The 13,467-nt window shown below is 42.5% G+C and overlaps 1 protein-coding gene across 9 annotated transcripts in view; it reads right to left on the bottom strand.

The window, feature by feature from the left end:
• Positions 1 to 13,467, bottom strand: part of caskin1 (CASK interacting protein 1) — a 197,477-nt gene that overhangs the window by 66,708 nt on the left and 117,302 nt on the right. For all 9 annotated transcript variants that reach the window (XM_037792134.1, XM_037792139.1, XM_037792133.1 and 6 more), the window contains exons 3-4: positions 6,288 to 6,385; positions 3,101 to 3,246 (exon numbers count right to left, since the gene is read on the bottom strand). In XM_037792134.1, coding sequence (XP_037648062.1) covers positions 3,101 to 3,246; positions 6,288 to 6,385 — 244 coding nt within the window. The remainder of the gene's footprint in view (positions 1 to 3,100; positions 3,247 to 6,287; positions 6,386 to 13,467) is intronic.

Genomic DNA, 13,467 nt, shown 5'->3' on the forward strand with positions numbered 1-13,467 from the left:
GCTTTTTTTTTATCATATTTGCTCTAATTCTACCCACTGCTGCTATAAAGAGAATCCGTCCCTGTAGGTACGGTGGCTTGTCTCTGTATAATGACCTTAAAGCTTGGTTAAAGTGGTAAAAGACTTAGAAGGATAAATTCCCACCAAAGGAATTAGTTCATTGTGCTTTCTAATGCACCTTAAAAATGGAACAAATTAGAAAAACACGCCAAATTAGATTCCCTCGTTTCAGATAAAAACAGTCTCGCCATCCTTAAAGAAATGTCATGTATATGTAATGTCATTTTTGTATTTATTTGCCCTTGCACACTGGGAGCAACTGTGGATTAAAGCTTCAGCCCCAGTTTGTTACCCTGCATAAATCATGGTTATTTAAACAAATAGAGGGAATGGTTGTTCAGTTTTTGGGCCGAATGCTGAGCGTCGCTCTCCTCTAGGGTATGTTGGCTGCTGTAGTGAGTCGGCTGTATTTCATTGTTGTTGCTTTGGCAAGCCTGCAGCAGCACTGCAGTGGTTTTTCTTAACTGGAAAAGACTCCAAGATGGAATTTTCTTTAGCTCCTGTGTTTCATTTTCTTCTTTCTTAAATATACATTACTTTTTTTTTTTTTTATGTTTTTGACACCGGAAAATGGGCACTATGTATATGGAAGTGACCATTGCACTCACTGGATGAGAACAAGACATAAGTGATAAATGTTAAAGTAAAGGTAGCCTGATTCCAGACCTATGAATCAGTGCCCACATCTCATTTGTTCAGCGATTCAAAAAGGCCCTTTTCCTAGCAGATATGTTGACTTGTCACAGCAGGTAAAGCTCAGGTGTACTTAATAACACTGATCACAGCTGACTGAAGACTGGAGACGTCATCCCCCTACATAGCTAGGCTACCTAGCAGAAGTGGGACCAAGTCATTGTTTTGCAAGTCCCAAGTCAAGTCCCAAATCCTAAATTTTGTTTTGAGTTCTAAACAAGTCATAATGTTTTCATAATTTTTCTAGTTTCATATGACACCAGGATCTTCACTCTAGCTTTAAAATGAGCCCACTACAACCTAAAAATCTCAAGTTGCGTTAATGCGTAAAAGAAATTAGTGGCGTTAAAATGAATTTGCGTTAATGCGTTATTATCGCGTTAACGTTGACAGCGCTAAATAGCAATGATCACAGCTCTTAGGCACAGTGAGTGAAGTATGGAGACGTCATCCTCCTGCATAGTGAGGCAGCTACCTAGCTTCATGACGTAGCTACCTAGCAGAGGTGGGACACAAATCTGTCAAGTCCCAAATCCTAAACTCTGAGTTTTGAGTTCTAAACAACTCATATTGTGCTCTTCACCAAATGTAATGCCATTTTAAATAATACATTAAAATGTTGTTAAAACAAGTGCACCTGAACTTAATCATAAAAAAGTAGAATTTCTTCATGGCACACTTTTTAAATAACATACTTTTTAAGCTTTTCGCTTGGGGGAAGGTATTTTCAAGTCTTATGGCTCAAGTCCAAGTAAAGTCCCAAGTCATTCGTGTTAAAGTCCAAGTCGAGTTGCAAATCTTTGTTTATTTTGTCAGGTCAAGTCTGAAGTCATCAAATTTGTAGCTCGAATCTGACTCGAGTCCAAGTCATGTGACTCAGGTCTACACCTCTGCTACCTAGCAACAGTAAAATGGTGAAGGTGGAATGTTGAAGTTAAGTGGAAAAAAAGGCAATTCAGTGTGATTATCAGGCTGAATTGAATGTTAAACCTGTAATAACTGTACAGCAATTTGGTCACTTGGGGGCAGCAGAAACAAGCTGTAAACACAACACTGACATATCAGCACCTTTTAAATTGATGTGGTGAACATGTTAGCAAACAGTTGCCCATTTACACATCGAGCATATACAGAGCTACATTAGCATTCATTTGGAGTGGTGGTGTCTTTGGCCACCTAATAAATGTACAATATTCAATCTCTTTAAGCTCTGTTTTTGGTCTCCACCAACTCCTGAGGAAAATACAGTTGTTGTTTTTTTTGCTAGTTGCTAACCTTGTCTGCTGTTTGGTGCTGGACAGGTAGTGCACAGTGGGGTTTTAGAGCTTTTTAGCTAAAAACAGCTATTAGAGCAGTGGGAGTGAAGCAAAACAGTCAAATTATGCTCCAGAAAACCAAAACAATGAGCTGAAAGATGTTTAAAAAGCTCTGTAAAACTGAGTGGAACCTATCCTAACCTTAACCAAGGTCAATGCCTAACCTTAACCATCACGCAAGAGTTTTGCAATTTGCGTGTTACCTTCAAGACACGACCCAGATCCATTCCTTCCGTTCTTACTTTTCACAATAAAAGCCCTAGACATATACACTGCGGAACTGTTTACCAGAGGCAAATTCACTCAGCACATTGTGCTTAAAGGAAACTAAATTAACTTACAGTAGTTTAGGATATACAGCAATTTACCTCAGGCACAGTGCCAGACGCTGCTCTGGGTCAATAGGATCCTGGTAGTTGGTCCTCTGCCTGTGCCAATCAATTAGAACCTTTTAATGAAAATGTGTGGCAACTGTCGTAAAGGCCTTTATTATAATCATTTGATTATAATAAAGGCCTTTATTATAATCATTTGATTATGGCCGCTTTAAAGGTGCCAACAATCACTAATAACAACAAACCCTTTCAGCCTCTGTGGCAGCCCATTCTGCTATTTCAGAACTGAAGGATGCTAAATTATGAATCATGATCGGTAGGTGATTTGAGGGGGGATGCTGTCCCCCTTGTTAACCTGCCACCCCCCCTCTCCATCCCCTAGTAGCAGAGAGTGCAGGGGCAGAGGAGTTGTTTAGTTCAACATGTTAAGTCTAGTCTGCCTGACTCATTGATCCTTTATCTGAATGAAGTTGGAATCTATGGCCCTGACCATTGCTCTGAAATATCAGTAGCCTCCACCGTCGGTCCGAACTTGGTCCATCCCCCCTGTTTAAAATTGACATATCACTTACTGGTTATGACAGATGGCTTTGTCGCGTGAATAACGTGTGGTCAGCACACAGGGGAATCAGTTAATGGTCAGCTGATCTGTCATTAACTGTGAGCTCTGTTTTTGGAAGAATTGCCGTCACTCACCACGTCGTAGTGGCCGTGTTGCGCTGCCAGGTGGAGAGGAATCTGTCCTTCATCTGATTGGCCATTGACAGATGAACCAGATTTCAGCAGCATCTTCATAGGCTCCGCCTTCCCCTGCCAGGCTGCGTAGTGCAGCGGCCGCATACCTGCACACACAGAAACACACACATGCACAGAATGAGCACGCAGGCCCTATCTATCTCACACTGAGGTATACAGTATGATATTATTGATCAGTGAATGTTTATGTGTAAGAGTGTGACATGTAGGGCGGCTGTGGCTCAGAGGGTAGAGCAGGTTGTCCACCAATCGGAAGGTCGGTGGTTCGATCCCCGGCTGCTCCGGGTCACATGTCGATGTGTCCTTGAGCAAGACACTTAACCCCAAAAAATTGCTCCCGGAGGCATAGCCATCGGTGTGTGAATGAGTATTTAGATTATATCCTGATGGGCAAAGTTGGCACCTTAGTAGCCTCTGCCATCAGTGTATGAATGTGTGTGTGAATGGGTGAATACTGACATGTAGTGTAAAGCGCTTTGAGTGGTCGGAAGACTAGAAAAGCACTATATAAGTCCAAGTCCATTTACCATGTACAGTATTTTATGTATGTGCAAAGCTCACATTTCACTTTGCTGTTTTGTCTATGCATGCATTAGGGCTGTCAGAATTAACGCACTAATAATGCATTAACGCAAATTTCTTTTAACGCAACTTGAGATTTTTAGGTTGTAGTGGCTCAGTTTTAAAGCTAGAGTGAAGATATCATATCATATATATATACTGTATATGTACCATATATCATATACACTCCTCAAAAAAATGAAGGTAACACTTAAATCCCACATCAGATCTTGATGAACGAATTATTCAAGTGGAAAATCTTTACTGATGTACATTGTATAATTTGTTGAGAACAAAATGACGTAACAACGGTCAATGGAAACCAAAATCATCAACCCACTGAGGGCTGGATTCAAAATCACACCCTCAAAGTAAAGAATGTAAATCACAGGCTGATCCAGCTCATCCTGTGACTCAGTAGTGTGTATGGCCCCCGCGTGTCTGTATGCCCCTGGACAGTCTGTGAAGGACTGGTTCCTTCTGGTGCAGTGGGCCCTTGGCGGTGTCGGATGCACCGATACATAACGTCCCGTAGGTGCTCAGTTGGATTTAGGTCAGGGGAACGTGAGGGCCAGTCAATGGCATCAATGCCTTGGTCATCCAGGAAACTCCTACACACTCTGGCCACATGAGGCTGGGCATCACCCTGTACCAGGAGGAACCAGGGCCCACTGTACCAGGAGGAACCCAGGGCCCACTGTACCAGGTGGAACCCAGGGCTCACTGCACCAGGAGGAACCCAGGACCCACTGCACCAGGAGGAACCCAGGGCCCACTGCACCAGGAGGAACCCAGGGCCCACTGTACCAGGAGGAACCAGGGCCCACTGCACCAGGAGGAACCCAGGACCCACTGCACCAGGAGGAACCAGGGCCCACTGCACCAGGAGGAACCCACGGCCCACTGCACCAGGAGGAACCCAGGAGAAACCAAGGGCCCACTGCACCAGGAAGAACCCAGGGCCCACTGTACCTGGAGGAACCCAGATCCCAGTGTACCAGGAGGAACCCAGGAGGAACCCGGGGCCCACTGCACCAGGAGGAACCCAGGGCCTACTGCACCAGGAGGAACCCTGGAGGAACCCGGGGCCCACTGCACCAGGAGGAACCCAGGGCCCACTGCACCAGGAGGAACCCAGGGACTACTGCACCAGGAGGAACCCAGGGCCCACTGCACCAGGAGGAACCCAGGGCCTACTGCACCAGGAGGAACCCAGGGCCCACTGCACCAGGAGGAACCCAGGGCCTACTGCACCAGGAGGAACCCAGGGACTACTGCACCAGCGTAAGGTCTGACAATCGCTCTGAGGATTTCACCCTGGTACCTTACAGCAGTCAGGGTACCGTTGGCTATGACATGGAGGTCTGTGCGACCCTCCAAGGATGTGCCTCCCCAGACCATCACTGACCCACCACCGAACCGGTCATGCTGGATTCTTTCACGCCTGTCACATGTGCTCAGTGTGAACCTGCTCTCATCTGTGAAGAGAACGGGGCGCCAATGGTGGACCTGCCAGTTCTGGTGTTCTCTGGCGAATGCCAATGGAGCTGCACAGTGCTGGGCTGTGAGCACAGGTCCCACTAGAGGACGTCAGGCCCTCATGCCACCCTCATGGAGTCTGTTTCTGACAGTTTGGTCAGAAACATGAACACCAGTAGCCTGCTGGAGATCATTCTGTAGGGCTCTGGTAGTGCTCCTCCTGTTCCCTGTGTGGGGGTTGTCTTGCTGTTGCCTCCATTCACCTGTTGTCACTTTCATTTGCACCAAAGCAGCTGAAAGTGATTCACAATCACTTGTTCTTCCTAAATGGACAGATTGATATCCCTGAAGTTTAACTGATGACGGTGTTATACTGTGATGATTAGGTGTTCCCTTTCTTTTTTTTGAGCAGTATATTTCATATGATAGGAAGCTATAAAACCTGATGAATCCATCGGTACCAACCATGTCATACTAGCTGGTCATGAAGGAGGTTAAATAACGCTCCAAACTTACACTAAACTTTGGTGAAGAAAAACTGTTTCAAAGGGGTCCCTTGACCTCTGACCTCCAGATCAGTGAATGTAAATGGGTTCTATGGGTACCCACGAGTCTCCCCTTTACAGACATGCCCACTTTATGATAATCACATGCAGTTTGGGGCAAGTCATAGTCAAGTCAGCACACTGACACACTGACAGCTGTTGTTGCCTGTTGGGCTGCAGTTTGCCATGTTATCATTGGAGCATATTGTTTTATGCTAAATGCAGTACCTGTGAGGGTTTCTGGATCAATATCTGTCATTGTTTTGTGTTGTTAATTGATTTACAATAATAAATATATACATACATTTGCATGAAGCAGCATATTTGTCCACTCCCATGTTGATTAAATACTAGACAAATCTCCCTTTAAGGTACATTTAGAACAGATAAAAAATGTGCGATTCATTTGCAATTAATTGTGATTAACTATGGACAATCATGCGATTAATCGCAATTAACTATTTTAATCAATTGACAGCCCTAATATGTATGTTTGTCTATATTTGTGTGTGTGTGTGTGTGTGCGCGCATTTCCCCATCACCTTTCTGGTCTCTGATGTCGACAGCAGCCTGTGACTCCAGCAGCAGTGTGATGAGCTCCAGGTTCCCATTGAGCGCCGCATGATGCAGCGGAGAAAACCTATAACATACACACACACACACACACACATACATACACACACACACACACACACACACACACACAGGTCAGTGATAATGGCAAAGCACAGCATGACAAATAGATTTAATAGCAGAGGATTAGGAGCTAAGGGAAAGATGGGATGGTGGGAGATGGAAAAAAATGCACAAGAGGAAAGGTATCATATTATGTAAAGGATACAGTGTGCGTGAGTGAGAGAGAGAGAGAGAGAGAGAGAGAGAGAGAGAGAGAGAGGGTATAAGGAGGAGAAGTAACATAACCTGAGGACCCAAACACACATATCAAATCCTCTTCCGTGCCCTCCTTACACACACTTTCTATCTGACTCATATCAACAGTGAAATGTGTCTGCTGCCTCCTCTCTGTGACTCTTCTCTCTTGAGATTTGCTATTTGCTGTCAAACATAGTCAGTGGCAGCTTTATTAGGGTTCTGACCTTGGAGTGATGACCCGTGAAAAGGTTCAGATAAATAGTGTAAAAAGTGCAATAATCGGGGCGGTTCATGCTGTTTGCTCCATCTGATGTTTCACATAGGAGGCCATTGAAGAGATAAAAACTCAAACCATGTTTGTGTGATTACAAATGAGGTTTCTACCTGGAGAAATGTGAGCACACTGACCAGGAACTTAAGGTCTTAGTCTGCTTTCTGAGCCTGCCGCTGTGGCCACGTACACACCACTATGCGCTCTCATTCTTGTGGAGATTGCACATGCAGAGATGATGTTGGAATCAAGGCAGTATGGGCACATCTCCACTGAACACATGGAATTTATTTTCTCTTCCGGTGTCCAATTCACTTTTCAACTACACCTCCAGGCTAGCTGTTTCCCCCCGTTTCCAGTCTCTATGCTAAGCTAAGCTAACCAGCTGCTGTCTTCAGCTACATATTAACTGTAACAGTGCTCCAAGTGAGCCAGTACCCACCGGCACTTCTACATTTGACTCCTTGGCGTACTTCTCACTTTTCTCTGCCCTGTCCATATCAGGCTCTCTGGGAGATTAATAATGGCGATTCATAACGGTGCAGCGCCAGCATCATAAGCCGTATGAACATAAAAACTATGTGGAGAGAATCTGGACGAGCTGACAGGGGGGGGGGTTGAGAACAACGCTGCTGTAATTTATTAATACAGTGTTCAAGTTCTTTTTGTAAAATAATTAGTGAATTGTTTGTCATAATTAATAAAACATTATTTAAAATATTTCTGAATCTGCTCTTTTGATTAGGAGAATATAAATTTAAAGGGTAAACATTTCCAGAAGAATTAAATGTTCAGAGGTTGTGATAAATGATAAAGTAATCATTAAATAGTAATAATAATGGTCCAAAGTGATGTCAAATTGCATAGTTTTAAGTCAAAAAACATCAAAATTTGCTGTACATATATGATATTCACATATCTGGAGGTCAGAGGTCAAGGGACCCCTTTGAAAATGGCCATTACAGTTTTTCCTCGCCAAAATTTAGCGTATGTTTGGAGTTTTATTTAACCTGCTTTGCGACAAGCTAGTATGACATGGTACCAATGAATTCCTCAGGTTCTCTTTTTATGACATGACGTATGATGTATAGTCATAGAAGCAGGAACCCAAGAGGAGGTAGACTGTAAATAGGAGTCAACAGGCTAAAAGACCTGTCTTTTAGCCTGTTGACATGGGGTCCAAAAATAAATAGAAAGAGTTTGAAGCATGGTATCTTTCTTTGTAAAAATTTCAAACCAAAAACAGAAGAGCAAAAGTGTAAGGAATGGGTCAAACTGTGTGTTTATCTGCTCTAACGTAAGCTACAAACATTAACAGGTTCGGCTAACTAGCTTAGTACCTAACTAACTGAACTTTACTTTCAAGGCCAAGGTGCATTTCATTAGCAAACTACATTAGTTTGTGGGGTTACAGGTTATGTTAAAAAACAAAAAACAATAGCAAGTCCACAGTGTAGTATTCCCCCACTGTGTGGAAGCTGGTCTACTATAGCAGAGAGTAGGCTCTTCTCCAGCCAAACTCTAGCCGGTTACCATTACCTTTTTCCACACATTGGTTAGTCCTCATTCTAACATAGGCTACTATTAAAGATAAACAATACAGCACACCTCTGTGCTCTATTGGGCTCTGGGCTGTGTTTTAGTTGTTAAAAATACATTCACCCTCATTACTTATTTGACATCTACAGACATAGGCAAAATCGTTGGTACCCTTCCGTTAAAGAAAGAAAAAACAACAATGGTCACTGAAATAACTTGAAACTGACAAAAGTAATAATAAATAAAAATTCACTGAAAATTAACTAATGAAAATCAGATATTGTTTTTGAATTATGGTTCAGCAGAATCATTTAAAAAAAACAAACTAATGAAACTGGCCTAGACAAAAATGATGGTACCCTTAACTTAATATTTTGTTGCACAACCTTTTGAGGCAATCACTGCAATCAAGTGATTTCTGTAACTCTCAATGAGACTTCTGCACCTGTCGACAGGTATGTTGGCCCACTCCTCGTGAGCAAACTGCTCCAGCTGTCTCAGGTTTGAAGGGTGCCTTCTCCAGACTGCATGTTTCAGCTCCTTCCACAGATATTCAATAGGATTTAGATCAGGGCTCATAGAAGGCCACTTCAGAATAGTCCAATGTTTTGTTCTTAGCCATTCTTGGGTGTTTATAACTGTGTTTTGGGTCATTATCCTGTTTGAGGACCCGTGACCTGCAACTGAGACCAAGCTTTCTGACACTGGGCAGCACATTTCGCTCCAGAATGCCTTGATAGTCTTGAGATTTCATTGCACCCTGCACAGATTCAAGACACCCTGTGCCAGATGCAACAAAGCAGCCCCATAACATAACCGAGCCTCCTCCATGTTTCACATTAGGTACAGTGTTCTTTTCTTTGGATGCTTCATTTTTGCGTCTGTGAACATAGAGCTGATGTGACTTGCCAAAAAGCTCCAGTTTTGTCTCATCTGTCCAAAGGACATTCTCCCAGAAGCTTTGTGGCTTGTCAATATGCATTTTGGAAAATTCCAGTCTCGCTTTTTTATGATTTGGTGTCCTCCTCGGTTGTCTTCCATTAAGTCCACTTTGGCTCAAACAGTGACGGATGGTGCGATCTGACACTGATGTACCTCGACCTTGGAGTTCACCTCTAATCTCTTTGGAAGTTGTTCTGGGCTCTTTGGTTACCATTCGTATTATCCGTCTCTTCGATTTGTCATCAATTTTCCTCCTGCGGCCACGTCCAGGGAGGTTGGCTACAGTCCCATGGACCTTAAACTTCTGAATAATATGTGCAGCTGTAGTCACAGGAACATCAAGCTGCTTGGAGATGGTCTTATAGCCTTTACCTTTAACATGAAGGTCTATAATGTTCTTTCTGATCTCCTGAGACAACTCTCTCCTTAGCTTTCTGTGGTCCATGTTCAGTGTGGTACACACCATGATACCAAACAGCACAGTAACTACTTTTCACCCTTTAAATAGGCAGACTGACTGATTACAAGTTTGAAGACACCTGTGATGCTATTTACAGGACACACCTTAGTTTAATATGTCCCTATGGTCAAATTATTTTCAATCTTTTCTAGGGGTACCATCATTTTTGTCCAGGCCAGTTTCATTAGTTTGTTTTTTAAAATGATTCTGTTGAACCAAAATTCAAAAACAATAGCTGTTTTTCATAAGTTAATTTTCAATAAATTTTTATTTATTATTACTTTTGTCAGTTTCAAGTTATTTCAGTGACCATTGTGGGTTTTTCTTTCTTTAACGGAAGGGTACCAACAATTTTGTCCATGTCTGTATATTCACAAACAGTGCCTGTTAGCAGGAGGAGAATTGAAAGACTACAAAGGGGGGTCGGGGGGGGCAGAAGGAGAAGGAGATGGTTTTGGGTGCATCCCCTCAACCAGAGAAGGAGACACTAAGAAAAAAAAATAGAATGGGCGCATATTTTTAACAGAGCTTCTGAAATGTGCTGCGGCGTGTCCGGTGGAAACAAGCATTGTCTGGAGCAGTCGCGATCATCTCCAGCGGTAACATTTGTGTCAAACTATCATCATAAATAGCCCATTTTTCCAGTGGTTCATATCAGGCTTGAAACTGAACCCAACACTGGCTATGTGCGCAGCGTTTCACTTGATAAAGCCCGAATTCAGAATCACAACAAAAGACACTGTCTAAAAAACGTATTGACAGGAAAAAAACAGAGGTGAAAACGGCGAAGTCAGCTGGGGCAGTGCGGGCGTGGCATCAAGGCCACTGTGGCCGCAGGGCACATAATTTTTTGAGGGGCAGAAGGCCACGGCCCTCATGGCTTTCGTTAAATTCCTGCCCTGCATCTCACTAACATCTAAGGATGCTGACTTTTTGCCTGAGACATGTAACTTTAGCGTCCGTTTTTTAGCACAAAGTCATGTATACGGCCATGAAGTGCATATTTAAAGACCCTTTTACCAGATTCTCATTTTAAAACCATTAAACTGGAAACATTAAAAGTCAGGCAGAGACAAGTTAATAGCTTGGCAGCTAACATTACCTGTATTGGCTAGCTACAGTAGCTACAGCTGATAAAATGTGCTGGCAACAGTTGTCATTACAGCCAGCAAAATCGACAGTCACTTACTAGAATTGACAAGCCTGCCCTTGTCTGAAATCAAGGCCACATTCTTTCAAATATTACTAAGAATACCACTGCTATCATTGTAACCTGCATTATGCAGCATGCGAGATGGTGACAGTTTTACCATTGGCAAGTGGCATATGTGAGTGTGAATTATTTTGTGAGAAAGCTAGGAAGATAGTACTGAATATAGGAGTCCCACTTGCTTTGAGTGTGCCTGTGAGTCTGGAGCAGCATACTGAAGAGTGCTGCCCTCCCACAGTGACCTGCTCTAGTTTATTCACTACAGATCAGCCATCGCTCCTTCTCTCCTAGCCTCCTTCTATCTGCCTGCACTGGCTCTATTCCTCTCCTCCGCTACCTCCTCTCCCTATTATCTTCCCTACATGCTTTTCTTCATAGCTTTTACGCTATCAAATTTCACCATGACGACTACTACTAATAAACTGAAAATGATGACAAGCCTTGTTTTGCCAGTGAGGGAGATGCCGCCCCACACCATGACACTGCCCCCACCAAAAGCTGTTACTCCATCGGTGCAACAATCAGCATAGCGTTCTCCACGTCGTCTCCATACTTTGACCCTGCCATCCAACTTTGGCAGACAGAACCTGGACTCATCACTGAACATGACATTCCCCCACATGTTCAGGTTCCATTGTCTGTGTTGTCGACACCAGCGCAAACGGGCCTGACGGGGAAGGGCAGTCATTGCAGGCTTCCTGGTAGCCTTATTAGAACACACTGTTTACCATTGGCAGAGCATTTTGGCATCATTGTGAAGGTAAATAAACAGGCTTTCCAACCATTTAAAATACAGTGTCAGTTAGCATTGGAACAACAGAGAAATAATCGACCAAACACAAGTTTCCGTACTTTCTTTTCCCAGTATATATACCAATAATTAATTTTTCATACTTTTCCCTTTATTTTTGTTTTGTTTGTTAGTATTTTGTTATTGTTGCATTTTCTTGTATTTTATACTTTACATATTCCTTGTTGTCATTTAGTATTGTTTTGTGTATTATTGTCTTGGTACAACACAGTCTCTTTGTGAAATAGTCATGAAATTTAATCTATTTGATTCGTGAACATAGACACACATTTCCCTGTTTTTTGTGACGCTCAGCACGACTTTCAACAATGTATTTTTTGTACGTTTTCCTACAAATGTCCAACAACACGTGAAGCACGTTTCAATTTCCGCTCCAGTCTTTTCAAAATAAAACTACTTAGTTAGGTTTAGGAAAAGATTGTGGTTTGGGTTTAAATAACACAGGAAGTGGCATAACTTAAATATGGAAGTTACAGGGCAAAAACTACTTAGTTAAGTTTATGAAAAGATCGAGGTTTGGGTCATAATAACTCTTTTTACATTACATACCAATTGATTGATTGACAGGAAAAAAAATTGAAATTCGTCTTTGTACATGAATCAGTACATTAAATTTTGTGACAACTTTACAAACTGTTGTGCGACTGGGCTGCTTGGTAGGTGGGTAAACTGCCCGGGGTCACCGTGGAGCTGTTAACTAATAGTTTTATCTAAATATCTTTTTATGTAAAAATCATTATCAGCAAAGTAACTAGTAACTAGCTATCAAAGTACAGTACTTGAATAAATGTGAAAATGTGTTCACAGACCAAAACGCAGAGGGCCTGCTTGTTAAGAGAGCTTGACATCCAGGGTCTGAAATTAGCACCCGCCATCCGCCAAATGCTGGTAAGTTGTTGGCAGTGGCGGGTGAAATCATCAGGACACCTGCCACTTTGGCAGGCAGGGAAAACACTAGTTATGGGAATAAAGAACCGACGTTGTCCAATTCCTTGGCATTTCATGCCTCCGTGTCTATTAATTTCTCTTATTGATACTTTCTAACAGTTACGCTGCAGAATGACGCATACGCATGCTGTATCATGTTTCAGTTTGTTTTGGACCGGAGACACGGCGGAGAGAAAAAAGCGCTCTGTAAGCGTGGTGCTACTAAACCTGAGAGGATGCACCCTATTATTTCCTGATAAAGCGACACTGTGAACAACAAACCTGTGTTGAAATCAGCAGGAGGAGAGTTAGTAACGTTAGCTGTTAGCAGCCGTTAGCAGCTCAGTCCTGACTGGATAAATAACGGAGCTGCTTACGTTAACGGAGGTGCCATTTAGTTAATGTTATGAGACGTTCACTGTCTGCTCAGGAAAAATTACTATTGGGCGAAGGTAAATTACAACATTATCATGATGTGTACAAATATAATCTCGTAAAATTACGTTTTTGGCAAGAAACTTGAATAAATCCAGTTGTTTGATGGAGATGTTTTCACAGCAATATAAAATAGATATTAGAGAGAGAATTATGACCTGTTTAACTTCCTAACACTAGCTCGAAGCAGCTTGCCAAGATTGTTTTTAATCAAAGCAAATATTTAAATAATCATAATCATTTGAATTGTGTGT

This window comes from Sebastes umbrosus, chromosome 14 (assembly GCF_015220745.1).
Source record: "Sebastes umbrosus isolate fSebUmb1 chromosome 14, fSebUmb1.pri, whole genome shotgun sequence".
Taxonomy (NCBI): Eukaryota; Metazoa; Chordata; class Actinopteri; order Perciformes; family Sebastidae; genus Sebastes; species Sebastes umbrosus.